The sequence below is a fragment of the Opisthorchis viverrini genome (assembly GCF_000715545.1).
Source record: "Opisthorchis viverrini unplaced genomic scaffold opera_v5_223, whole genome shotgun sequence".
NCBI lineage: Eukaryota > Metazoa > Platyhelminthes > Trematoda > Opisthorchiida > Opisthorchiidae > Opisthorchis > Opisthorchis viverrini.
Window position 1 is genome coordinate 1597 of NW_008751880.1, and position 12498 is coordinate 14094.

Genomic DNA, 12498 nt, shown 5'->3' on the forward strand with positions numbered 1-12498 from the left:
TATCAACATGGTTTATCCTTAGTAGAGAAATGTACATTTGGGATGCTACCGAGGGTTCTGATTTTTTCGGTCTTTTCTAAAGACCACAAGGCATCTGGATAGTAGGTATATGTTCTTTAAAAAATTTATCATGCAGTCTTCCCCAAGAACCATAGCTACGTTCTGCATGCCTGTACTCTGAATGATCTGTGCTCAGCTGAAAAACGGTTTTGTGATTTTTTTTATTCGGTTTGATCTTATCATCATAAAATGAACACATGAATCGATGCACCTGGATTTGAAGACGTAGCCCACCGTTTCATACGTGAATAGAAGAGCGACGAAGAAAGGCTGGTTCAACACGCGTTAGTAGAAGATTGTACAAGACCCTATTTAATTACATCCTGATAAAACTCGACCGAATATAAGCATGTACCCAGCGCCTTCTTTATAATGTAAATTGCATTTTTTAACAACCCTTCTGACCACAGTCTTCTAAACAGTATCTGGAGCACAAGCAATAAAAAAATACCTTGAGACACAAAATACTTTCCAAACTGTTTAAAGCGGAAAACTGGGTCATAGATATAATTCGGAAGTTCTATATTCTTTGTTCGATACATCAATAGAGGGCGAATCTACAGTTAATCACAAATGAGGAGTTGAATTGAATGATAATCTGTCTCAAAATATTAATGAACTTACCTATAAGTTGGACACACAATGTATTATCCATTAAAGATATTGTTCTGTACAGAATGGCAATGGGAATCAGTGCATTTCACAGTATACGAATGTAGTGATGGCACAAAACAAGGCTGTACTAATTTAGCTATTTTTATCTCGAGTTCTCCTACCACATCGTCCTTGCTTTCGATTTAGTGAGTTATCTTCCACTATATCTAACTCTGGGCTGAGAGAAACTTCCCTTCGCCCAGCTGGAGATAATTCGCCCCCCATTGCAGAGCTGTACTTCGTAATGTGATCACTAGGTTTCTTTCTGAATTCCCTTGGAGTTTGGATAGGCTTTATCGGAACAAGTTTATGGGGATGATGTCGCTGTAATTCAAGATTAGCCAAGTCCTGAAGTAGCTTATAGTATTCTGACTTTGTTCGCGCCTGACCAAGTGACTTATTGCTGCTGCACCCAAAGGCTTCATGCTTGTTTTTCTGATGAGATTTGGGTTGCTGTTCACCGGAGTAAGAAGAATGTGTCTTTCTATCAGGATAACAAGGTGTCCCTGATCCAGTTCGCCGATGTGAACGTTGATCTGCTGACTGAATTGATGAGTGACTCAGTGATCCTTTCATGGAGGGTACGAGTGGTACCAGGTAAGGAGAAAGGGTAGGTTTTGCCATCCTGTATCGGCCAGTCAATGGCGAACACTCCCAGTCTTGACGATGCATGTATCTATCTAACATTATTGGTAGAATACGCTCAAGATTCCTTGTGTTAGTTTTCGGATCCTGATTCACAGGTAAACCTTGTTCCTGTTGCCTCTGTCGTCTACAGTGATCCAAATTGGACCTGCTCCGCCTCTGATTGATTTGATTGCATGCATGGTCCATATCACTCGAAGTTGGTGTAGCCACCCGAACTGAGCTGGAGGTAGTGCTTCCAGAGGACCTACAAGTAGTTTTGGGGTTTGTATGTGAGCAGGATGGTTTCGACTTCAGCGGCATCTTAGTCCGTGAGCGTCCACGGTGTACCTCCGAATCAGAGTTTTTGGGATACAATTCTGATAGTGGCGTTCGGGTAGCTTCATTGTTAGTCTGAAAAGCTCTTGAACGTCTAGATTTTTTTGTTTCCCTTCCTGCCCGGAGTTTATTTGTTGATCGAACACAAGGCTTTTTGTCACCGGAATACGACTTCTCGCAGGCAGGATGTGCACCAAGTTCCGACTCGGTTACCGCGAAAGAGGTTGGAGAAGTGCTGGTTGGCTTGCTTGTTTGTGCCATCAGTGTGGATCTGGCGGTCGGATCTATCTCGTTCGAAAGGATTTGGGCTTCTTCTTTGTGGTCTACTACCTGTTTCAAAACATTCTCTGTGGGTTTCGTGAGATCCTCCGCTTTCTTTGCTCCAAAAGAATCCAACAACTTGTGCATCTGTCCATTGCTCACACCTTCTTCAGTTTCATTCATGATTGCCAAATCCAGTGCGGTCACTGTTCCACCTTGCGGTAATTCGGTTGTAGCATTCACGTCCGCCTTGTGTCGCAGCAGACACCTGCATATATCCAAACCGGCAGAATCTTCACTCCAAGAAGCAGCGACTACCAGGTGCAGAGGTGTGTGTCCTTGTGCATCGCGAGCATGTACGGCATCATCAAATCCTGGATAATTAGTCAGCCCCGAAACTAAAGGTGCGTTTCGCAATAAGCAGGCTTCATGTAGTGGGGTCGCTCCAGACTGGTTGACGTTCCACAACTGCATACCAGCTGACACCAAGTTACTGAGTAGCGAAATAATTGAGTGGTCTTCCGCTTCACTCCTTGATACCTGTATTCGGGCCAAGCAATGCGCCAACGTTCGGCCTTTCCGATCAACTGTGTGCACGTTGGCACCAGCTGCCAACAAAGCACTCGTCACGTTGTTATGTCCCAAAGTCACGGAGTAAAACAGAGGGCTACATCCATCTTTGTCCGGAACATCTCGAAAAGTCGCAATTTGCGAAAGGTCATCCATGTTTGCAGTTGTGATCCAATTTAAAAGACACTGAACCACTTCAGCGTTCCCTCTAGAAGATGCACAGTGCAGAGCCGTTAGGCCACATTCATCTCTGATATTTAACTTTGCACCAAGTCGCAACAGTAACGCTACAGCTCGTGGAGCATCAATGGTTGCAGCCCAAATAAGTGGTGTTCTCCCATGCGAATCAACTTCGTTTATATCTGCCTGCCCTTCGTTGACCAGTAACTGGATAGCCTCCTCTTCCCTAGGACTAGGTAACTGGACAGCGTAATGAAGCGCTGTTGCCCCTTGATAATCCAGAAAACTTATCCATGATTTGACATGTGCCTGAACGAGAACAGCCAGCGATTCCAGCTTTTGATGCAACACCGCGAAGTGTATCGCAGTTCGACCAAGGATCGGTACATTATTTTGTACTCCGGTTGAGTTGTTAGGAATGTAAGTTCTGACGGCGAGAGATGACTCGAACTCCAACATTGCACGAAGAAAATCCAAATCATTATGTACCACAGCCAGATGAAGTGGAGACCAACCCTCAGAGTCGCAACAGTCCATCAATTCTGGGCTGGTTTTCATTATTATCTTGGCACACTTGATCCGATCTAACTGTCCCAGTAAATGCGCAGTTTCTAGGTTAGTCCGATTGCTTTCGTTGGAGCACTCAACACAGTGATGAAGGGCATTTCGCCCCTTTGAATCAATCAGATCTCTAAGCTCACCACCACTGATTATAAATTCCGCCAAGTATTTCACATTACCCTCATCACATGCGCGAAGGATGACATCCACATCGTCCGTGCTGACTTCGTTCGGCTCAGCTGACATGTTTTCCGATCACATTCTAAAATCACTCATTAATAGCCATTGAATTGATACAGTGATGGATTGTGTCCAAAACGTCAGCTGCAAAACCCCAATCACAGTACAAAAGATTCGGTTATGTTTGTTAAAGGTGAAGCGCACAATTTCTTCAGCTACGTACAGCATGTTGCTTTACAAAACCTTTGAGGTTGTTATGGCAACAGAGGATGCTGACAGCCGATTGGTTATCGGCTATGTTAGTTGCAAATTACGATGTGTGCTCACGTTAGTCTATGGTTGATCGATCAGAATCAAAATATGAAAGCCGCGAGCTTACAATAGTCGAAGGTGGTATACTGTGGAGCTCCGTAATGTGCGCATCTTCCCCTGAAAAGTCGTTCATGCTTGTAAGCCCAATGTGGAATCATTATCCGTAAATGAACAAGGACAAAGGTGTGAGTGAAAGGCTGATAATCCCTAAAAGTGTGAATTTGGCATCGGAATAGTATAGTGAAGTATAGATTCGAAAGCGCCTAGTAGTTAATGTTTTTGGAACTTTCTTGAGTAGAGAGTGACACTGAAAAAGCGTCAAAGACTTGAATGACACAAAATGGGTTGCCGCCGGTTTGATGGGTATCCTATTCTGTTAGCCACATGTACTTTTTTCGCGCACTTTGTGGACTTTATGTAAAGTACCTGTGTTTTACATTTGACCCATCTGTATTTAGTTCTGATATAGGCGGCGCTGCCGGCTATCAGATGCTGAGTATCGGCTTGTGAATCAACTTGTGTTGGTCTTTGCATCCTAAGTTTAATGTTCAACCAGTGCCGGTCAGGGTGTGTATTCTGACCCTCGTTTACATGATGGTACACCACACTGAATTAGATGAGTAAGATACTCGTTGTCATGCAACTACACCTGTTCATTTGTCCACTGACTAATAAAATTAGTGGATAAATTTTCGATTAGATTCGTTGGAGTTTGCAACTTGACTCCGGGTTAACCGTGCGCGTTGTTGATACTGACAACGAATTTGATATTTCGGTGTGTGTTCATCTGTAGGCATCATGGAAACTACAAGCGAGAACCGATAATGGGTTTGTGGACGATCAGCGGAGTTACACACCTTGTAGAACCGTCTGATGGAAAATTCGAATCCTCGCACCTAGCCCTCAGTGTTGCTTCTGCCATAGTGCAAACTTGATAGTTAATGCTGAAACTCCCGATGCGAAGCTGTCCCACGCACAGTTTTCACGGTTCCGAATATAAAAAGGACGATTTGTTTTCCAGAGCATTTGGTACTATTTACACAACAATGAGCAAAGTTATACAAAACCTAATTGTTCATGTGCGTGGAATTCATAGGTTCGCAAGCCTGTCACTGACCGGCAAATTACAGTGTTAAGTCCCGCAGTCACAGGCCGCGCGGTCACACGGACCTCAGGAGAAAACAAGTCAAGGTCAACAAACGGGATAGGAACGCGCATGGGTAACTAGGTCAGCAGCACACATTCACACAGACTTGCATGCAAATGTCGGACGGGACAGCCTCTGCGGCAATGTGAGTGGCGGACAACGATAAGCAAAACAACTGGAGGTCAAAAATACATAGGCAAATGAATGGGGGAATTATCATAAGGTCAAGGAAAATTCGACACACCCGTTGTTTGTTTTCAGGGCCTGGAAAAAGTATATTCATACGACCCACCGGAACGCCAATATGACGCAACTAGAGACTATATATATATATATATATATATATAGTCTCTAGTTGCGTCATATTGGCGTTCCGGTGGGTCGTATGAATATACTTTTTCCAGGCCCTGAAAACAAACAACGGGCGTGTCGAATTTTCCTTGACCTTATGATAATTCCCCCATTCATTTGCCTATGTATTTTTGACCTCCAGTTGTTTTGCTTATCGTTGTCCGCCACTCACATTGCCGCAGAGGCTGTCCCGTCCGACATTTGCATGCAAGTCTGTGTGAATGTGTGCTGCTGACCTAGTTACCCATGCGCGTTCCTATCCCGTTTGTTGACCTTGACTTGTTTTCTCCTGAGGTCCGTGTGACCGCGCGGCCTGTGACTGCGGGGGAGGTCAAAAATTCATAGGCAAAGGAATGGGGGAATTATCATAAGGTCAAGGAAAATTCGACACGCCCGTTGTTTGTTTTCAGGGCCTGGAAAAAGTATATTCATACGACCCACCGGAACGCCAATATGACGCAACTAGAGACTATATATATATATATATATATATATCACGAAATATGCAGAACAAAACCAAATTCCCGATCGCAAACTACCTGTTCTGGTACCTTCACTCAAGGGCGGCTCTGCAACCAGAAGTGCATACAGGTCTGTGAGATCCGCTTTCAATGCGATTAAAATTCGATGCTTCTCAACTTCACCTACTTTACGCCCACAAATAAGAGCAAACTGACAGCACCGACCAGTAATTGTTTATGAATTCAAGCGCCGTGGGTAGTCTGGTCGGCCGAAGAACATTGTTTAAAAGGGCTCGTCCTCGAAGGTAAGTGGGAAATTCAGAGCTCTGCCCTAGCCCATATAGTCGACACGAGGCATACCTTTGGTCAAGATGTTACATTTACGACCGTGTAACGGCTGCCTTAAAACCGGGAAAAGAGAGTCAGGTTACAAAGTCTTGCGATGGCCGAAGCTATTTCCGTCTGAATCCTCACACCTGAACTTCGTACAGTTAAGATAGTTATTCAATATCTTTAGCTAAGCTGACTAGCGCTTGTCTCTGACCAAACAACGGAACTGACCACATCTCCAACGTAACCCAGATAACGAGCTGTGTTGTATGACCTTTGCCCCGATTAGCACGCACGTACATCCACTTATCATGACTAGTTTACTTTTATTACATTTATTCCGATATATGATCTAAACCGCCTAGAAAATGAATCAGCAGAACACAGTAGTCGAGTTTAATGAGTTCTTGAGCCTATGTAGCTATTGAAGTAACTAAATGCATGACAGCCTGGCTTCTGTCACCCAAAATATCCAGAGATCCCTGACTTTACTTTAACCAGATGCAAAAGAAGCAACAGATGCCTGGTAATTCACACCTCTCTCTTGTTGAGATGACAGTTGAACAACATATGCAGGCGTTTCTATGCGGGTACATTTTCTGTGGACAAAATATGAATGAAATGGCGTATGATGTAGATTTTGGAAACTTGAATGTGGACATCTCATTAGTGAATCACCTGGTAGTAGTAATATGTCCAATTTGCATTTTCATATTGAACGCTTCATAGTGAGAAAGACTTCGTTTTCGAACGTCCAGTCTTCAGGTTTTCTTACTGGAATTCTCCCTGGTTAAAGCTAATTTATCTTCGCACAGGAAAGCTCCTAAAATATAATTATCCAAAGATCTAGTGACAAATTCTCCCACTCCGAACAGGTTTTATTAATGCGCCTCATCCAAAAGTTTCCTTGGGTGTTAAACATTTTGTGATTTGTTCGGAAATATAGTTAAAAGGTGCGTTGTTGCGCTCTGATAGTCCAGCCATTTTTATCTATCAGAAACGGCCATAGTTCACTGGATGCGCACGATGTTCACTCTCTCATGAATGCTACTCTGTTAGGATGGCAGGCAAGGTGTCTAATTTGTTTTGTTTTGCTTGACCTGTCACTCTTGTTGTTGAAACATCTACTTACTCAGTATTTTGTGCAACGTACTGAGAATACAGTCCTATAATTTGAGGTCGCCTTCGAAGAACTTACTACAATTAAAGTCAGCGACAATGTACTTCCACATCGGCTATCATGATAAACAACAAATAGTTCTTAGTATAGTAAAGTCGCATTGACAGTGCACAATTTCCACTGGAGAGTTGTATGACTTGATGTTAAATGAGCTGCATTATATTACGGCGACATATCACTGCACTGATGGGGACTAAATACGAGAAGCCGAGACTGTGCATCACAGTAGGACAATTCATGATCAGATGCCAGTACTCAATTGGAAACACTAACAGTGGTAAAAGGCACACAAACTCCTTTGGAAATTTAAAAATTTATCGAATTCCTCATCAGATAAATCTAACTAGAATGGTATTTTTTGGCTCACAAATTTGGTACACACACAAACTGCCAGTGAAGAGCATATTTCTGTGGGCTGTTAAAGAGCTTCGTTATTGCATTTCTCTTGTATAGTATTAGAACTCGACAGAATTTCCGTTGTACGCGTCACAGTTCACCAAATATCAACCTATTCAATCCGATTAAGTGAGACGTAGCAATAAACTTTCAGTTTCTCACCAAGACTACACGAATCTGGGACAATTTGCTCTTGTATGCTTTACAAGCTTCTTATAGACTTCACTAGCGCAAGCTGCAGGTCCATTCCGAGGCATCTGCGTTATCTGTGCGCTATCTAGTACATAATCTCCTCTAAACGCACAGTTTTCCTAACTTAACCATCTAACCAGTAGATTTTCCGTAAAAATATAGGAACGCTTTTCCAAGATCAATTGCTCTAGTTCCTGGATAACTTCGGATTTCTTTCAGTAATGGTTCACCGTAATATAGTCCCAGAGAAAATTCTATAGGTTGAAGATCGACAGACTGTGGTAACTGTTTTTTCTGCTTGTAATGTTTCGTTTAGAAAACTGCGAACTCACTGAGCACTGTAAAACACTATCCCATGATACCGTAACCTTGTTGAATACCGTTCATTGAACGGTACTTGTTCTGTAGTTCGGAGATAACTCCACTTAATCACGTTTGTTTCAGATTATCCAAATCAGGCTCGTGATTTTTTGTTGAGTAAACAAATCACATGGGTGCAACTGCATTAGGAGAAGCTGCCAAATTGAAAAAGAATGATGGTAATGTGGGTGCACGTTTATTACAGCAGTAGATTTTTTTCCTATCCCTTCACCACTGTAAAACACTATCCCATGATACCGTAACCTTGTTGAATACCGTTCATTGAACGGTACTTGTTCTGTAGTTCGGAGATAACTACACTTAATCAGGTTTGTTTCAGATTATCCAAATCAGGATCGCAATTTTTTGTTGAGTAAACAAATCACATGGGTGCAACTGCATTGGGAGAAGCTTCCAAATTGAAAAAGAATGATGGTAATGTGGTGCACGTTTATTACAGCAGTAGATTTTTTCCTGATCCCTTCACGCTTAGGCGTATTTATTTTAGTTAACAAACACAGAGGTTTCTTCCTGATTTTGTCACATCGTGATTACAAGTTGAGCTCAAGCCGTCTTGGCCACCCCATTTTGTGGACTGGAGATTTACCAATGTTTACAAACAAACTACATTCATAAATAGTCCCGGTAACCACGGCAATTACCGAAGGAACCGAACGCAAGTATACCACAGTTAACACAATAAACAACTAGGGGTTGACTGTTTCTGTGGCCACTTCCCACACATACTGCGTAAACGCGCCGTTTTTGTGCGAATCATTGCGAATTTACAGCGTTACCCTTGGTAACAAACAGCTACTTCATTTAATATCTCGAAGCCAGAGCAGCCACATGTTCCAGCTCATCGAATGCGTGTCGAGATTGAGAAGATCCTGGAAAATAACCATACAATGGTACCGGTATCAGTAGAGTGTAACAGAATGTAGAGCATCGGTAGAAAACACCCTCAAAACTTCAGATTCTTTTGCTTAGTGTAAAGACTGAAACATTCAAGCAATCAGGAAATATACCTCTCTTAAGATTAAAGTAGTGATATCTCGAGATTTCCTTTTCTTCGTCGGTCGCATTAAAGAAGGGTGAACTCGCAGCACAAAAATCAAGTTAACTTTTGAAAAGGACTGCTTCATTGGTATGACAAATAAAACTAGCGAGATGTTGGCATTCCATTCACCACTGGAAAATACTCAAGGTAAGCGGCATTTCAACAACAATGAAGGACGCGCACTGTTGTTTGAAAGGGTCGATGTGGTTTGCGTCGTGGAATCTGGGTAACTTAAGTTGACAGGTTTCGCCCACCTTACACTAATTGTTACATCTTGGCCTAAAACGTAATATACCCTAACTACAGCTTTGCGAAATTTTCCATCCGTTGTTACTTTAGGCCGAAAAAGATTTTTGGAAGTCCACGCGGAGCTTTATCGAGTGGTTGAAAAAGCACAACGCAACATAATCAGTGTTATCCATAAGCCCCTGGAGCACAGCATGTTCAAGGACGAACGGACGTATTCCGACCCCCAGTATCTGGTAGTGAGGCCCAACTGAATGCAAGTAGTAGAAGCCTACGGCCTTGAATACCGGACTGAGGCGAAACGAATCATCCATTGTTCAAATGTTCAAAGAGATCTACGCTAGTGAGTTGGAGCTCTTGGGCCTCTCTTTTTGTGACTGCTGCCCCATACGACGTAGCATATGCTCTGTAATTTGCTCAGACCCCTTCTCCAAACGGCCTTTACTTATGGAAAAGTCATCTAATCTGTGCACTAACCGAAAAGTCACGTAAATGACGGAAGCATCAGGCGATCGGCAATTACTTGAATGCGGTGTACCCGCGTTTGCTACGCTGTAAGACGAATGCTGTGTAGTTTGGCTGTGAGCTTCTGTCTGATACTGAAAAAAACCGCAGAAAACAAGTGCAGATGTTTTTGAAAACCTCTTGAATCATGAACCAATTTTCTGGATACTTTTAGCCGATCTGTGTGATACTCTCCAAAAATCTTTTATGATTGGGATGCCTCTCAGGAGCTTCTTTTCTTTGATTTTCTTTTCGCTATTGCGGAATTTATTTCTCATTGGAACGCGCCTCCCGCAAACTAAGGTAAAACCATGCACATAATGATCTTTGCTGAACAATTCGTGTGGTTGTCAGATCCAGGCTTTTCGTTTACATATAAGGCAACGTCGGATCGCTAGCTGGTTTATCCTTGCATTAGTAGCCAATTGGGCTCCATTTTCGCCGGCTACGACAACTCGGAACCCATTACTTCAGGCTCTCACAAACATGAAAGCACAAGAGTGTTCATGAAACCACATTGTGTTTGCTGTCGTCTGGTAGATCGCTAGCTGGTTTATCCTTGCATTAGTGGCCGATTGGGCTCCATTTTCGCCGGCTACGACCACTCGTAACCCATTAATTCAGGCCCTCACAAACATGAAAGCACTTTTCGTGACAAGAGTGTTCTTGCTGTCGTCTGGCGCATCACACACCTTAACCTTGAAAGTCAGGTGGTACGCGATAAAAAGAAAGTGGGCAGTTTCGGAGTGAAATACTGAAATTCTAGGCACCGCGAGAATAGTGTCAATGTATTCAAACAGGATGGCTTAATCAATGATGTGCGGAGTCTGTATGGCCATTCGACATAAGGCACTGCCTGAGGTTAACACCGGTGTAACTTGCAAATTAATCTAACTCACCACCTGCATACACTAGAAAACTTTGGAGAAAGGCCTACTTAATGGTCCCCAAAAGGGAGGAACCAGTAGTGCGCTGAGTTTTTGAAAGGCCTACTTAATGGTCCCCAAAAGGGTGGAACCAGCAGTGCGGTAAGAGTTTTCAACAAGCTTAGGAATAGTGTTCCGAAAGAAATTGCGCCGGAATATCATGAATATCGTGGTAATTGGAATATGAGGTGGATTTGTGCGCTACAACAAGTTGAAGAATGCCAGAAATGCAAGAACTGGAATATGAGGTGGATTTGTGCGCTACATCAACTTGAATAATACCAGAAATGCGGTAGACATCTAGGTCTTCATTGTCACCAATGTAATTAGTAGGACACTGTGTTCCGCAAATTGTTTTCGTATTTTCAAAAAGGGCTATCACTGGTTTCATTTGAATGAGGAATGAAAGTTATTTTTCGCCTGCGGCTGAACTGTAGTTGTCCGAATTCCAAATGACTTTCTATCTACCAAAGGTTGAGAAGATCGAAGTTTCTAAGTTCGGCCCAAAACTATGTATCACGCTTCACATACTGAGAGGGGAAATGCAGAAAATGTTGAAATTGGTGCACGTAAGGCGAAAATTCTCTGACATGAACAATTCATCATCCTTCGGTGAGGATGCAGTGAGGAAAAATGGGCTTCTGCAGTTACATCGCTCTTGTGAAACCAGTTTGTAACTTTTAAGGCATTCACGGTCATTCTTACAATGCTGAAATTGTGGTAATCGGCATTTTTCGAAAACAGTTAACAAGACATCTCTGCTGAATTGGTGGTATTATTGGCCGTAAGTAGTCCTACCTGCGTTTAAATAACAGTCAAATGGTGAATTTTAGCAGCCGGTCGCCCAGAGATTGTCTTCCCAACTACTTCATCCAGATCTTCCAACTCATGCAGTAAATGCCGGCTGGAGTGAACGACCATGATGGGAGCGTCACATCTCACTCAAATTGTACGACAGTGGATTAACCATCACACTGATGTTGAGAATCAGTGATCGATGATCATTATCTGGGACTGGCAAAATATGACCTCTCATTTTCATCCACATTCCCACAGTCCACGTTTATCGTAGATTTCAACCTCGTTTTGTTGAGTACTCAATTGGATCTGCACACCGTGTCGTGTAATTATGTTCGTAATGCGGAATAGTGACAATTTCCATCATTTTCTGCCTAATTAGATAAAGCCGATACATCTGCTCAGATTGTTTACTATCGCATTTTGGTAGTCACACACATTCCTTCCAAGGTTCTTCCAAGGTAATGAATCTAATGCCCGAAGATATTAAAGGAGGGCTAGAATGACTCCTTTCCAATCAGGTTTACTTGCATTATAAGGCTGTGTCGAAACCGGCTTTCCGCCAAACAAAACCAATGAACACACTGTCATTTTCCAAGTAAAAGTGCAAGCTGGCAAATGAGAGGACTTGTGGGTTACACACTCTAAGTGGATTTGGTGAATTTTTATCATTGTTGGACGCCACTCCAGAACCACATTCGTAACCATTTTGAGCATCCGATAAACATTTTTGTTATGCTCAACAGTGGCAGTAGTTTTTTTTTTTTAAAAAAATCGGCCTCTTAGACAAGTGTCTTCAAGTGTAG

The 12498-nt window shown here is 42.7% G+C and overlaps 2 protein-coding genes across 2 annotated transcripts in view; one reads left to right on the plus strand and one right to left on the minus strand.

The window, feature by feature from the left end:
* Positions 1-807: 807 nt before the first annotated feature.
* T265_08519 (hypothetical protein) lies at positions 808-3495 on the minus strand (the record flags this gene model as incomplete). Its single annotated transcript, XM_009174348.1, has 1 exon — positions 808-3495. One exon carries the CDS (start codon positions 3493-3495, stop codon positions 808-810), a length of 2688 nt encoding a protein of 895 aa, XP_009172612.1.
* Positions 2112-12498, plus strand: part of T265_14597 (hypothetical protein) — a gene marked incomplete at both ends in the record, with an annotated part of 46223 nt that continues 35836 nt past the window's right edge. Inside the window, one exon of the mRNA XM_009174365.1 lies at positions 2112-2267. Coding sequence (XP_009172629.1) covers positions 2120-2267 — 148 coding nt within the window. The remainder of the gene's footprint in view (positions 2268-12498) is intronic.